We start from the raw sequence: 14,332 nt of genomic DNA on the forward strand, positions 1-14,332 counted from the left end.
TACTAACATGATGAGGTTTCCAAATTTATTCAACAAGATAGAATCATGGTCAAAGCTTGTGAAAACACTTTTACACTTTTACTCATCAAAGTTCTGTAAAAGACTATTAATAAGTCTTAAAGAGTTCATAAAATATTCCAGTACCAGTTCCGCTTGTCAGTGTCAGTCAGTGTAAAGTTAGCCAGTGTCGTCCAGAACACCCCCCTGTTCTGTCCATCCATTAGTTATCGTTCCTATGACGCATCGTTTTTTGGCCAACCAGCTTGCTTCTGTAACCCGGCTGATGTCGCGGGAACTGCCGGACACTCAAAGCAACAGGAAAACAAAACAGGCTACTTATGAGCCTGCCAGCCAAACTGTCGTCTCAGAAGTTGACTATTGTGAGTTCTTTACCCTTAAACCTACGGAGATGTGTACAAGAGTGTCACTTTTACGCTTTTGTAAAGCTTAGTGCATTATAGCTCATCTAGTAGGCAAAGTTAGCTTGTTCTTCCTAGCTGGCTGCTAACATGTTAGCTAGCGAGATTACCTAGGTAATGCACTTATCTTGTGAGACCTGCGTCAAGCTAACCACAGTAAGACAGAAAATTATCGGAAGCATGAGCGATATTGCCTTCAAAATAAAAACACAACTCCCACACTATAGCCTCCAGGGACACCTGTTTTGCAGCTATGAGTTAAAATATATTTCTTCATGATGGTAAACATCCTCAACGTGTTTGGTATGTGTTTTGAGATATTCTTCTTATGTTTCGACAACCCTGTGTATATTGCAATTAATGTAAGTCTTTATGACTACGGATATATAATGTGAAATGGACATTTTTGGTAAACAACGATTTTGCGAACAACGGTTTTTCTTTTTAATTTACTGCATATCCATCCTTACGAGTAATATGCTTTGTTTTCATTTTGGTACGTGCTACTACTAAAAAACGTTGCAATTATGTTCGTCAATAAGGTTTTATTTTGAAAGTTATGGCCGGAAGTGATATTGTTGTGTTCTAGCTGCGCTGACACTACTTGTGAACAACTGACGGGGAGCAGCATCATCAGTGGTTGGCTGTCTTGACAACTAATTTAGCTACCAAACCACTTGGCTACCTCTTGTTATCGGCAACAGTAACGTTAGCCGACAAACCAAACGTGTTTCATAGACCATTTATTCTTGTTTCGTGCGTGGTAAATCGAGACCGAGCTCTGACAACGTCCCGTTAAGCATTGTTGTAAGTTAACACATTATAACAGTATGGACTGTGCCTGTACAGTGCCCCGTTAATGTAAAACGGTGTCAACATTCAGGTATCATTGCTGGTGAGCAGTAATATCAAAGTTGTATCTCTTAGATAGATAGGAGGCTGATAGTTGAAGTTAAAAAGGCTTTATCCTAATGGCTTGTGTAAAAAAAAAACAACAACAAGGTGTTGTTTTATAGGGCACTGTTTTAAACTTTATATTGTGATGACTCAGTAAAATAAAGGCATTTTTGTGTCCTAGATACATAATATTCTTCACTAAATTCCCTTTCTTCTTTAGGCAGCAGTCAGTTTTCCCTTTGGCTGATGGAGTGGACAGTATCACTATGGCTCATCGACTGACCAAGGAGGAGCTGGATGAACAGTTTGAGCTATTTCTGAAGGAGGTAACATAACTGAGGCAAAGCTCACCATGTCATATCATGGCTGTGTAGACAGCCACTACATTGTGATTGAATATTGTTGTTGCATGTAGAGCACATGCTTTTATGCTTAGCAACAAAGATGGAGACGAAATAAACAAAACAAGTGTTTCACGGGTTACCACTCTACTAGTCGGGCAGTACACTGACATATCCTCAAGACATCTCTTTACTTTCCAGTGTTCTCCTGTCAGTCTGTTTCAGATGACTCTTTGGACTTGGGTGGCGCTGCCAAGCAGCCCAGTGTTCTGGATAGCCTGGGTAAAACCAGTCAGAAACCAGTCCAGAAACCAGCCGTCAGCACAGTGCCATGGTGGCAAGATGATGGTGACAGTGATGGAGGACCAGGGAGAGGTAATGGGCTATCCACGATATAATATCCATTATACTAGGCATTTTTGTCTTTGGCAAGTTAGAATGGGTGATTAGAATGGTTGCAGTTTTGACAGTGGGTGAGCTATGCTGCCCAGGGAGGAACTTAGAATGAATGGGCATATGTGATACTATTTTAGAACTTTCTCATAGGCAGGGTATGAAATGAACACCCGCCAAGCACCATTGTCTTATTGATTTATAAAACTTTTTGAGATGATAACATTTAAATTCAGTTCAATTCCTCAGTTATATACACTCTTTGTCTGTTTTCAGATAGCCAAACATTAGTTGAGGATTAATATCAAAATGTGAAACATGCTAACTTCAAGTGTGTGTGAGTGTGTGTGTTGCATTCCATGATTAATTGCAAACTTGATCCTTTGTAGAAGTATTAAATTAGCACACAGTACCTGATTCTACACACAAAATGGCATTGAAAACTGCTAGAGTGAGATATTTCTGTGAGAAATGTATATTCATTATTTTGGCCGGTCTATTTTTTCTTGACAGGTAATGTTTTTTTTGTAGTTTACCAGCCCTTGGCAGGTGAGCCAAAAAGTCAACTGTGGACACTGGTACTAGGCTCGGCGTAGTTGGTTTTATTTAGTAGTAGTAGTTGGTGTTGTCATGTTTGTAATGTGACTATACTCAGTTTGCGTACCCAGCAGGGGGTGCTGTAGGATGTTCCATATCTTTCTGCTTCCCTCATACCACTGTCCTGTCCACCACTGTTTGCCTGATGTGTGCAAACCTCCTATCATTCACTCTCCTAGATGAGATTCTGTTTATATACAGTGCTGTGAAGAGAAATAAGTGACGTATTTGCCCCTTGTTTGCTTTTCTTTTGCACAATTTTCAGTCATGTCTTGTGGGTTCTAGTAGTTTATTGAAGTTTGATGCTTTTCATTTGTTTGGTGTGCAAGGTGATCAAACATTCAATCCACAGGCATGAAAAAGTAATCGCCCCCACCTAGTTTACTCAACCCTTGTAAAAAAAATAAAAAATAAATCTAGCTCCTGAGGTTTCTAAGAAAAAAATATCCTCTTTCCATCACTACATGTTCAAACACAGACAGTGCACTTTTCATCAGGTTTTATGTGTCCAGTTTCCTCACTGACTTCCATAGTAAACTTAGAGAAGACCCAGTATGTTTTTGCATACAGTAATGGAAGGAGGATAATTTATTTTTTCTTTGACACCACATGAAGCTGGAATCAAACACCACCCATAAGTGATAAAATACATAAAAGTCATAAATTACTTAATAACACTTTAAAGAATTCAAACAGCCAGCTCTAACTATCCCTTTAACTAGCTTGAGTTAACTAGGGGGGCAATTACTTTTTCCACATCTGATGGTTGCATGTTTTGTGCGTTATACACCAAACAAATGAGAGAAGCACCAAACTTTGGTGTCATTTTTTTCTCTCAGACCCCCTCTATAAACTAACTATAAAGCACACATTTCTTACCGAATTCAGTGCAAAGATGTGCAAAAATGTAGACAACGGAGTAGATACATTTTCGTGGCTCTGTATTTGCCCTCTAATTATTTGAAAGTGTCCTTTTCTGTTTTCCATCTTTCCCCAGCAGAGAAGGCCAAAAGCAGATTTATCAAAGTCAAAAAGTCACGGGCCGAGAACACTGAGGAGGATGAGGGCAAGTCGAGTACAAGCCCCGCCCACCAGGGTATTGGCCAAGCCCGCATTTCACAAACTAGCTACACCAGTGTGTCTCAATGGAGCCTCGCTCTCCTACCTCGATTGCAGTGCAACCCCTCGAAATACAGCCCGGTTTTGTTTTATGCTGCATTTGAATATCATTACAGTTACGCTATTCCCTTTAGCTGTCTTTATCAGAATCTCCTGATCCTCCTGATATTACTATTTTTATTATTTACTTATTTCCTACTCCACCTTTACCAGGCTGTTCTTAAACGTTTCTCTCTTTACTCACTAATGCACACTTTCCCTATTATTGTCTACTAGGGAAGCACGATATGGAAAAAATCATCATTCAATTACGATTTAAATTGCGATGAGAAATATTTTAGTCAACATCTCTTACAAGGCTAAAAATACAGATTCAGTGGTCTACCAGAAATATGTCATTAGAATGAATATAGCAGTATAATAATTTAAACCATTGAGGTTATTTTCAAATTTTATTTATTGTAACTGGCTGAAACACTCAATACCTGCTGAAAAATGCATGTCACGTGAATTAGTAAACATGAAGAGTGGAAAAATGAACACTTATTCTAAATACCAATAAATGAGCTTTAAAGCTTCACTAGGCAAGGTTTTCTGTAAAAATCCATCTGTCTTAAAAGCCTAACTCACAAAGTGGGGCTGCAACAGAGAAGAGCGTCTCATCCCCACTAATTGAGACGCCGTAGATTCTCCCTATTTGCCCCGGTGCTATTTCTGCTGTCGCTATGGTCACTGATGGGAAATGTTCTCCACACAAGCAGTGATGAATCAGAATTTAAGAGTGAAATCCAAAGTGGCTCTTAAACAGCAGCAGGGAGCGATCTGTCCAGAGAAAGCTGGACTCAGCAAAATTAGGTGCGCTGTGTGACTTTTACATTTTTCAAACAGTTGCCTCTCGCTGCCATTTGGAACTGCCAACGAGTTGTTTTAATGGCTCAAGATATATATTTGATTGGATTAATGGTACAGCACTTGTCTACCTTCTGTCTCTTCTCGCTGCCTGAAGCTGGTGGTGTGGAGTCCTCTCATAAGCCGGTCCCTAAGCCTCGCAGCAAGGCTCTGGATAGGCTCGTTGAATTGGAGAAGACCCACAGAGCCGAGCTGGAGGTTTCCCAAACTGTGGCGAGACACGGCAGTCCGGTTGACGACTCCTGCTCTGATAGTCACAGGAGCCCTACGCGTGAAAATCCCCACAATGCCTCAGGAGAGAGGAGTCCTAGTGATTCCCAGGGCTGCAGTGGAGATGGTAACTTGATGTTTGGCCAGACACTCAAACCCCCGTGATCCTGTGGTAGTTCAGTATTGGTCATCATCGGTCATCACTAGAGCATTAGAATGATTGACATCGCTAGTTCTGTTTTAAGTTTTAACTCTGTCTCTATGGAACCATTATCTTCTGTTTTGTTTGCTAAAGGTTGTATAAATAGGATGCCTGCCATATGAACTTGATGAATTACTGTATGTAGGATTGGACTGATATATTGGTATTGGCCCAATATAAATATATATTGGTATTGGCCCAATATAAATATATATTCCTTGTATTCAATATTGGATATTGGCCAGTCAGGTTCCTCCCTGACCACAGGTACATAAAAACAGTCTGTAAAACCTGCAATTACATTTTATTTTCTTGGTAGCACTTTACATTAAGTGTTCATTAACTAATGCTAAATAATGCATTTACTAACATGAATTAAACATGAATAACAACATTAACAAAGATTAGTTAATGTTAAATGCACATGAACAACTGCATTAATGTTGTTATACATGTTTGTTGATAATGTTAACTAATGTGTTTGCTAACATGAATTAAACATGAACAGTGACATTGCCAAAGATGAGTTCAGTGACCCGTTGCTTTCTAGTGTATGTTGCAGTGTTTGCTTTTCCAAGACGAATACAAAGATTCTGCTGCTATTGTTTGCTACATTTTTACTGAAAGATCTTCACTCTGACAAACACATTTCATTGTTTGGAAGATAGATTTGGAAGTTAGACCTTCTGTGTCCTGTTCCTGTCTCTTAAGAACTCATTCAGTCGATGAAATATGGCAGACCACATGCTGCGCCTGTGATAAAATACCGCAGTAATGAGAGCGGTCATCATCACCGTGGCTTTGGCTCCGAGTGGAGGCAGCGCTGACAGAGATTACCTTTGAGGTCCTTGTTTGAAGTTTTGTCTTTCATCCCCCCCAGCTACCGTACGTTTGGCAGCCCAGATCTTTGAGCTAACACAGCTTACTCCACCCGATGTTCTAAAACATGCCGTCTCTGTCCAGGACCGCCGGGATCCGGGAGGACTTTCAGGAAGTCTTTGAGGAGGGCCCAGCCAATCCAAGAGGAGGACGAGGAGGATCCGGGAGACGAGGGCTTGCATGAGGACGAAGGGATGGAAGCAGCCATCCTCAGCAGAGACAGTATAGAGCCAGAGGGTAAGTCTGGGAGAACAGCGCTATGGAATCGGGTTCGACTGAAGTTACATTTCCCCTGATATGATTTGCATTAGAGAAGTTGTACCCTGCTTATATACACATACCCAGATTTTATCTTTTTTTCAGTTCAGCAGTGTTATATTTGTGCTTTCCACGTGTGTGTTGGTTTCTTTATGTGAATGAAGACTTGGCAGTGGCGTCGGGGCCAGTTGTGACCATGGAGAGTCTGGGTTTGGACACTCTGGAGGAAGAAGAGGAGAAAGCCAGGTTCTTTGCACAGCTGGAGGCAGGGGCTTCATCCACTATAGATTACTCCAAGCTAATCAGGGAGCTGGACTCCACAAGTTCCACCATGGGCACCACCCTCAGGTATCGCCGTTTGTTCTCAAACTTTGTCCCTGCTGGCCACCGTACACTCTCTCTGACCACGAGCAAATCAAGTCGAAGCGAAACAAGGTCTCCGAATCAAACTCCTGATTGGCTGCCTGTTATACTTCTCTACACAGTGGTAGCATCTAAACTTCTCTTTCTTCCCTGTCTGGATAGTTTTTCCCATGTGGTGAGCCACTTCATGTTGAATTACAAACTCAATCCACTGTATAAGTGCGTGAGCAAGTTGAAAATTTATAGGGTGACATATTTGTATAAAAAAATGTATATTAGTTATTTTGGCCAGTCTCTGCTGCAGTGTCTTTGCTACTGCTGTGCCCTTGAAGGTCAGTGTTGTGTCTGTAACGTAATGAGGATGGATGAGGATGGATTTACTCTCCAGGAAAGCAGAGGAGGCAGCGGTGCAGAGCGAGGATGATCAAAGGGAGGGCAGAGTCATGGAGACTGACAGGAACTCTCCAGGTAAGAGCAAATCTCAATCTCGCTCTCTCTCTCTCTCGTACTCTCTCTCTCGCTCTCTCTCTCATATCATAGTGTTTCTCTCAGCATTTGCAGGCTCTCCACACTACAGTGAGGATTTTGAAGATGAGGGGAGTGGGAAAAAGCCACTGGAGGAGGAGGAGGTTAGTAGCTGGAGTCTCTAGTGATTACACCCAGAAAACCGAGGGTTCTTCAAGGGTTCTTTGGTTAGGTTAGTCATTCTGTATAGAACCATAATAACCATCCAACCACCATTTGTTAAAATAAATCAGTGTGGTTCTTTTGATACTGCTGATTTGAAGCATTTCATTTGAGCATGGTGCGATAGAGAACCTTTCTAAAAGGGTTCTTTATAGCACCACAAGTGTTCTACTATGGCACAGGCCTAAACCATTTTACTATGTAGAACCTTTTGTGTTAAGAGTGTATAGTGAGTAAGCAGTGAGGGTGTCTGATTGTAATTACTCCATTTGAAATTGGTCTACGATTAGTTGTAGGTTCTATAAGTGGAAGAGGTGGTTAATGCTATACAGCATTTCAAACTCTAGATCCTCTGGTTTTCAAATCCTTTGTTGATGATGTCATTGAGGCATCATGCATGAAGCTGTACCTTGGTGCATGTTAAAATGAATGTCATTGTTTGTCTGATTATTTAAAAGTGTGGTGGATGTCTTACTACATGGTTCAGTAGTTCATTTAATGATTTCCTCTGTTTTTCAGAAGCCTAAAACATCTCCCATGCTTGCCAAAGGTAAAAAAGGAAGAAATTCTCTAATTTTCTGTGAGGCATTGCATCTTTCAGTCAAAGAGAGTGAATGTATATGTGGAGTAGGGTTTGACCGATATGGGTTTTGGAAGGCCGATACAGCTATTTTTTGGATTTAAGCTGCTGATAGCCAATATTTTATAAATATTAAATTTGACCATTTTCATTATAGAAAATTCCCCACCATTACCAGTATTCAGTGTTTCCCCCCAAAATGTGAAACCACTTTTAGACCATGGGACACTGAAACTCTCCATTGAAAACCAGGTTAATAATAATAATAATAATAATAATAATAATAATAATAATAATAATAATAGAACACATTCATGCATAATTGTGTGAAATCTGATCAAAATGTCTCATTAGAATCATTTTAGGTTAAGGGCTTCCCATAGACAACCAGTGTAGTATTGATCAATATGTAATCAATCAAACTACATCATATCCATCATATCAGAGGTGGACGACACTGACTGGACCAGATCCCATTTTTTAATAAAAGGCCAATATTGACCTATATCTGTCTAACCCTAATGTGGAACATGTCTGGAAGCTGGTTACTCTGACTTAAGTACTGTCTCAGTTTCTCTTCATGATTCATTGGACTTGACCGGTGGAGAAGACAGAAAGAAGGACCCAGCAGGGTCACTGGACAAAGGTAACACTGATACAAATGATAAACCGAGTGATGAGTGTTATCTAACAACATACTTGTCTTGTCTCATTGCAAATCCAGCACAGTCTCATATTCTTATTTGTTGCATATTGCAGAGTATTTCTGTGGTTATCAAATCAAAGAATTCCAAATCAACACTGTGTCCTTGTGGAAAATGGTCTTTCCAAGTTGCCATGGAAATGACAAGCTTCTCAAGAACGCAAGAACAGAGAACATTGTTAGAGTTTTAGATGGACTGAAGAACAGAGAACATCTTTGCAGATTGAGATGAAGAACAGAAACATCTTTACAGTTTGAGATGGACTGAAGAACAGAACCTGTTTTACAGTTTGAGATGGATTGAAGAGCAGAGAACATCTTTCCAGTTGTAGATGGACCCAAGAACAGAACATTTCTATAGTTTGAGATGGGCTGAAGAACAGAGAACATCTGTACAGTTGTAGATGGACCCAAGAACAGAGACCATCTGTACAGTTGTAGATGGACCCAAGAACAGAGAACATCTTTACAGTTGTAGATGGACCCAAGAACAGAGAACATCTTTACAGTTGTAGATGGACCCAAGAACAGAGAACATCTTTACCGTTGTAGATGGTCCCAAGAATAGAGAACATTTCTATAGTTTGAAACAGGCTGAAGAACAGAGAACATCTGTACAGTTTTAGTTGGTCTGAGTGCTTGAGGTTGCAGTTAAGACACATGGCTGTTCATCTTCCCAGATGATTTAATCATCACTCTACTGTAGACTGTACTATACACCAGTGGTTCTCAACGTGGGGTCCGGGGACCACCAGGGGTCCTTGAGGGGATTCCAGGCGGTCTCCAGCAACTTGATGAATTGTTAAACTTCAGCATTATTTCATTTACAAGAAGTTAACACAATTAGAGAATGTAGAATGACTGTTTTGATCATAGTTTCACTGTTATCTCTTTACCTACAGTACAGATAGTCATGGGACTCTGGACAAAATCATATCTAACAATAAAAAATATTCTCAGATTTGGGTCCGAGAGACAAAATCTCATCAAATGGGGGTCCGTGGCCCTAATGTGGACTAAATTAGGGGTCTGTGATATGAAAAAGGTTGAGAATCACTGCTATACACTATAGCGCTGTTTCAGTGTGATGTGTTATCTCTACATTTTTCTCTGTCTCAGTATGTTCTACTGCTGTTATTTTGTATGCCTTCATAACGCTGTAACACATTTATGCTTTTCATTCACGCACTTCTCCTTAATATGTTCTAGTATTTACATTGTTAGTTGCATGGTTATGGCTATTGCTATTTGATGCTGCAGTGACCCAATTTCCCTACGGGGATGATGAAAAGTTCATAATATTTTGTTGTTCATAGTGAAGTAAGGCTCTTTTCTGTACAGGCCAGTCCTATGTGCAGAGTGGAGGCAGTGAGATGGAGGCCCTCCAGGAGGCCTACAGGCAGCTCAGCCATGCTGTGGATGGTTCAGACGACCACAGCCACCATCATTTATCCCTGGAGAGGAGAGGGAGGAGCAGCGGGCCTGTATCCCCTCCCTCCCCTCCTCAACACGCCAGGCAAACATTCCAACCAGCTTCTACTACCGAGTCAGGTCAGATGCTAACAATCATAACAAAAACAGGGGGATGATGCATTTTTGGGGTTTAAAAAATTACATTGATTAGCCTAATGAGGGTGCTGTACTTAAGTGATGTTGAACTTTGGTAGTAGCTTGGGTTGTGTAGCTTCCTCCATGATAAGACCCCAAAATCAGTGATTCTCTGTTGTCTGTTGCTCCGGTAGAGGAGATTGGAGAATTGTGTTTTTTTTTCTCTCTCCATTCACTGCCATTGCATGGAGGAACAGGTCTGAAAATCACATTTCAAGCACATAAACGCAAACAAATGATTCTACAATATATATTAAAAAAAAACTAGTCATGTTGCTGAATTGTGGTTAAGGGAATCGCTTTCTTTATGTTTATTAAACCTTTCAGTTTGAACAAGTGTAACAAACTTCTGCTGATGGAACGAAGAAAATAGTATGTTTACCAGTAATTGTAAACAGGCGAAAAAAGGTGTGAGACAGGACTTTAATAAAGCAGATTCTGCCAATATATAAAAAACTTTTTTTTTTTGCCCAGGTATTGCATTGACGTGTTGACCTAAAACGACCTAAAAAAGGTTACTTGCGTAACCTGGTTATGAAGGGAATTCTCTGGACATGTAAATATAGCCAATGAGTGCAACAATAAAATAAACTTTGATTTCTAGATCACCAAAAATTACAGCAACCAAAACTAAGAAGTGTAAGGTCAGGGCTTTAGTGCCCTTAAAATATTACTGTAACCATAGAATGATCATGAAGTAGAATAAAAGCTATGAAGAGAGATAAAAGGGATTTTTTTTGGTGCAATACAGTGAATGCCAGGAATTTTAGACAATCACAAGAAAGTCAGATTAAATCCCACTTAATACAATTTTTTGCACCAATAAATTATTTCACAAGATTGATGCTTTGTGAACCATTGTGAATAAAATCAGATTTTTCACCTCTGACTATACTCCTAGTTACTTTACTTGGCATCCAGACACAAGAGGCATGGAAAGGAGAGAACAGTTTTGTCAGTAGAGAATCTAAAGTGAAAAGGAGAGATTTTTTTAAGATCAGGATAATCAGAATGATATATGTTTAAGAAACTGGTCCTGTATGAATTTGTTTGTGTGTTTATTCAGAGCAGCCCACTGCAGAGGAGCTGATGAGACCCATCAGACCAGAGGAGGACCACATCAGAGGCTTTACCCTCCAGGCCATCAGGTTAGGATGCAAATCCTTATTTGGAATTGTCTCCTACAATGAAATCAGAACAGTGGTCTCTGTTATTGGTTTGCTCATTGGCTTGGTTTGTTCGCTGGTTCGTCTGACCATCACACACAATTTGTCAGACTCTTGGATTTGTAAATTGGGAGAAAATGAAAGGTTGGAAGCATTCTAGCATGGTTTTCTTTTTCAATTTTCTGATCACAGTGGCGTAGAACTCAACCCAGTCAAGACATCCAGGTCCTTGGAAAGGAGCTCCCCAGAGTCAAATCCTAATCGACCAGGGAGGGCTGACATTGCCGTGGGGACGATGGGGTCCCGGAAGTCGACTAGCCCTCCATTCTGCTCCCCAGACCCTCCTCACCAGGACCTGACATGGAGCATCAGAAAGGAAGTGGAGAGGCTGATGCAGGATCAAGACAAACCCTTTCCCGTCGCGTCCACTCAGGCAGACAAAACTAAGAAACAACGGGTGAGGGAAAACTTATTTCCGTGGTTTTTCATTGAGGTGCACCAATACCAGTTCCTCATAACCGATGGGAGTAGCGAACATTAAAGGTAAAGTTCACCACAAAATAGGAATTGAGTCATTACCCCCATGTCCATCGAAACACCATTGAAGTTCGTAGGACCACCAAACACACAGCGAATGTGTCAAATGTTGTCAATGTCCATGACAATATGTCGGCATTGTAGTTCATAACTATATAGTACTAAATGCCAGTTTACAACTCAAAAAAGTGTTTTAGTGTGGAGTTACTCTTTAAAGATAAAAACAGCTTATACAGAATAGGTTAGAAATTAAAGAACAGCTTATTCAGAATTGGTAAACAGTTACACTTAGTAACTTAGCTTAGTCAGAATAAGCTAACAGATAAAAAAACAGCTTATTTAGAATAGGTTAACAGATAAAGAACAGTGCGGCAAGTTAGACCTAAAAAGACAGAATGACATTTAGCCTGCATAGCCAAGCTATGCCCATGAACTTCACAAATAGCAGCATTTCAGCATTTTTACATGTCAGGAGAAGATAAAGGTTTTATATTTTGCCAAAGTGCATGTCATTTAAGTATTAATATTGGGAAGGCTTCATTTGCCAATCCAAGTACAAGTACTGGGAAGCTGGATCATTGCTGATCCCAGTACTACTAGTTTTTTCTTTACCAACGCTACCAACGCTTCCAACACGATTCAGTCAAGTGTTTTGTTTTATTCCATGTTTGTTGTATTTTTTTAATAAAGAAAGCATGCTGCAACCTTCAGTATTAGTTCCGCAAATTTTTCCCCAGGCTCCCCGTGGCTCCACCATGAGTTGCCCCTCTACATCTTTGGCGAGGAAGCCCACTGCGGCTCCTGTGAGAGGTAGAAGAGTGGAGGGTAGATCAACAGTGGCCTCCAGGTTGTCAGGACCGAATAGACCTGCCACCGCCGCCAAACCCCCCTCTCCGCCTCGCCAGGCCCTGCAACACAGCCCCAAACCCACAAAGAGCCAAGACAGTACCTACTACAAACATACAGGTTATTAGTGCCACTCACACACTTGGTAGTCATCAAATAGTTCAAATAATTTCTAAACTATAACTATAGAGCCTGTCTGTCTCAGACAAGGCTCTCTGTCCACCCCCTATCCTCAGTTGGGCTATATGGTTGGCTGTTCAGATCAGTGGTGATGTTTGATTTCCAGAGCCAGGTGTGAACGTGAGCAGTGAGCTGGTAGCATCGGTCCAGTCCTTTGCCGCCTTCCTCCAACACCAGATTGACACCAGCAGTCTCCAGGATACCACAGTTACCCAAGAAGTCAGAGGGAATCAGGAAACCAGACTTACACATCTTACAGAGAAAAATGTAAGAAAAATGTAATGTTATTAAGAAAATTTTATTAAGTGTTTGATTTCCTATGTATTATGGTTCATCTACAGTGTTTTGTCTCTTGACTTGGACTTGATGGTTTTTTTTTCTTTTTCAGTTGTGTATATGTATATACACAAGTGTAATATCTATCTGCATTTTGATATTTTGGCAGAATTTTTATAGATTTAATTTAGTGAACTCATTTAGTTACTCTGTTAACTATAAGCTAATAAGACTAGCATTGGCTAACTGACTACTGCAACATTAAGTGGCTATTACACTCCCATCTGATAATCACTATTTTGATGAAGCTAGTATAACATACAGCTAATTACAAATGAATTATCTCCTCAACACATCCATCATTGACTGTCTGACCAACACCATGCGCTGCTTAAGAGCTGCAATGCATTATGGTTGATGTAGTTCACTAACACACTTTCAATGCATTAAATGGGCATGAAGAAACATTTTTCTGCCCTGTAGCAACCTCAGTCCATAATCCATCTGATGTCAACCTCTCCATGTTTTGACTACTAGAGGGAGGAGGAGCGCTCTCTGGTCAACGGGCTGAGAGTCCAGCTGGCCCAGAAGGAGAAGGAGCTGCAGCTAATGCAGCAGCACAAAGAGGAGCTCAACTCACTCAGACAGCAAAATTACGTGCTACAGAGCCAGGTACACACACGCACACACACACACACACACACACAGCACTAGTCCCTTTCAAAACATGTTTCAAAACCAATCATTGATCCCATGTCTTGTTGCCAGAGCAAAGACCTTTTTTTGACATGTTTTATGTTTTGATATGTTTTATGACAAACTATAGTATGACATAATATTCTGTTGAAGCCATAGAATATGTTACAGTAGTAAAACAACGCACTAAGAATTCCATATTTGTTCAGTAAGTTACTTATTTTCTGCATTAAAGGCCCTTCACATCTATAACACTCTGTTCTTCCCTCACTTTCACTTTTGCAAACAGATTTAACTGAATGGAACCAAAATAACAACCTGGCAAATCTAACGTAACCTACTATATTATGACATACTATACTGTACTATGAAATACTGTCCTAGAATATGTTTTACTATGACATACTGTACTATATTATGACATTCTATACTGTACTATGACATACTGTCCTAGAATATGTTTTAC

The 14,332-nt window shown here is 40.3% G+C and overlaps 1 protein-coding gene across 1 annotated transcript in view; it reads left to right on the top strand.

Annotated features, from left to right (window-relative positions):
- The first annotated feature begins 1,542 nt into the window (after nt 1–1,542).
- The window catches only part of cep162 (centrosomal protein 162), a 28,295-nt gene continuing 15,505 nt past the window's right edge, over nt 1,543–14,332 (top strand). The window contains exons 1-14 of the mRNA XM_078287231.1: nt 1,543–1,642; nt 1,873–2,032; nt 6,051–6,203; nt 6,389–6,572; nt 6,976–7,055; nt 7,140–7,216; nt 7,794–7,824; nt 8,426–8,500; nt 9,899–10,108; nt 11,232–11,313; nt 11,524–11,788; nt 12,606–12,834; nt 13,001–13,161; nt 13,708–13,842. Coding sequence (XP_078143357.1) covers nt 1,583–1,642; nt 1,873–2,032; nt 6,051–6,203; nt 6,389–6,572; nt 6,976–7,055; nt 7,140–7,216; nt 7,794–7,824; nt 8,426–8,500; nt 9,899–10,108; nt 11,232–11,313; nt 11,524–11,788; nt 12,606–12,834; nt 13,001–13,161; nt 13,708–13,842 — 1,902 coding nt within the window. The 5' untranslated portion in view covers nt 1,543–1,582. The remainder of the gene's footprint in view (nt 1,643–1,872; nt 2,033–6,050; nt 6,204–6,388; nt 6,573–6,975; nt 7,056–7,139; nt 7,217–7,793; nt 7,825–8,425; nt 8,501–9,898; nt 10,109–11,231; nt 11,314–11,523; nt 11,789–12,605; nt 12,835–13,000; nt 13,162–13,707; nt 13,843–14,332) is intronic.

Source organism: Centroberyx gerrardi, chromosome 12 (genome assembly GCF_048128805.1).
Source record: "Centroberyx gerrardi isolate f3 chromosome 12, fCenGer3.hap1.cur.20231027, whole genome shotgun sequence".
Taxonomy (NCBI): Eukaryota; Metazoa; Chordata; class Actinopteri; order Beryciformes; family Berycidae; genus Centroberyx; species Centroberyx gerrardi.